The sequence below is a fragment of the Buceros rhinoceros genome, unplaced genomic scaffold (genome assembly GCF_000710305.1).
Source record: "Buceros rhinoceros silvestris isolate BGI_N320 unplaced genomic scaffold, ASM71030v1 scaffold16729, whole genome shotgun sequence".
NCBI lineage: Eukaryota > Metazoa > Chordata > Aves > Bucerotiformes > Bucerotidae > Buceros > Buceros rhinoceros.
In genome coordinates, this window is record NW_010431083.1 from 34,011 (window position 1) to 35,229 (window position 1,219).

The following is a 1,219-nucleotide window of genomic DNA, read 5'->3' on the forward strand; positions in this document are numbered from 1 at the left end:
TTTCCAGGGACAGACTAACAGCTTTTTAGTCTGTTCTGAATTAAAGTCAGAAGATATTTCCTGCCAATTTTTAGTAAATCCCTTCTCTCTCCTGTCTCGTTCCCACAGATGATGTTGAGAGACAGCTCAGTTTAAGAGTGTGCACGTGTACATGTGTGTGCAGACATGTACCTGCACACACACGGATGTGTGAACATACATATTTATATCTATAAAGAAGCCTGGTTTAAAAAGGCATTGCTTTGGAACAGAGTGAGAGCTCGCCTTCAGAGAGTGAGACCACATGGATTTTCATCGAAATAAACAATTCTCCAATGGAACATGGACCTTATCTACCAAATGATTAATTCAGGAAACAATTGCACTGCAATTTTGCGTATTTCCCAGAAAAGACACACTCAGAAGCCTTGAACTCTTCCAAAACCCAAAACAGAACAGGGACCGTGATTTTAAATCCAGCCTCTTTTCATGGATCCATAATTTGCAAGAGCAAAATTTACCTTTGCTGTCGTTATCACATAAATGTGTAAAGCAATTACTGAAATTATTAAAGAACATGAGATTAGCACAGAGCGAACTGTAAATGCCAGAAGTGGTCACACACAGAGGATGCCAAATCTGAGGCTGGAAAAAGTCTAATTAAAAAAAAAGGAGGTCAGATCATTAGGAATATAAAAATGCAAGTCTCTGCTTTCACTTGATTGTTCTATTCCCACAAACTGCTGATGAATTTAACATTAATCTGCTCTCCTGGAGTCACGACACAAGGAAGGGAAGGCCAGGAAGCACTAAGCCACACGAGGATATTCTGTGCCTCTCTGGTTACTGTAGTTTGCTTTGACAGGAATGTAAACATCGCCTTACTCAGTGCTCCCCAGAACTACAGTTTCAGCATAAAGAAGACTTCTGTGTCAGCGTTATCAGTCTGGTTCTTAGGCTGGGATGTAACCGTGGCAGGAGAAGCTACATCCGTACAAACCGCTTTCGCCACGCTGCAGGCTCCCTCGGGATTCCCCCTCTCCTCGATGGGGCTCCCACCGAGCTGGCCGAGGCTTTGCAGCCGCTGTCTCTCCTGAGCTTGCTTAGCCCTGTTGGCAATGTACCGCACCCTGCTCTGGCTGCGGGACGAAGACCTGCGGAGGAGTCCCAAGCTCTCCCCTTCCTCTTCAGATTCAGCTGGATCAAGACTGATGGGGGAAGTGATATCGTTCTCCTGCTG

The 1,219-nt window shown here is 44.9% G+C and overlaps 1 protein-coding gene across 1 annotated transcript in view; it reads right to left on the reverse strand.

Annotated features, from left to right (window-relative positions):
* Window positions 1-880: 880 nt before the first annotated feature.
* PLCH2 (phospholipase C, eta 2) overlaps window positions 881-1,219 on the reverse strand; it is a 29,696-nt gene continuing 29,357 nt past the window's right edge. Inside the window, exon 23 of the mRNA XM_010143306.1 lies at window positions 881-1,216. Coding sequence (XP_010141608.1) covers window positions 881-1,216 — 336 coding nt within the window. The remainder of the gene's footprint in view (window positions 1,217-1,219) is intronic.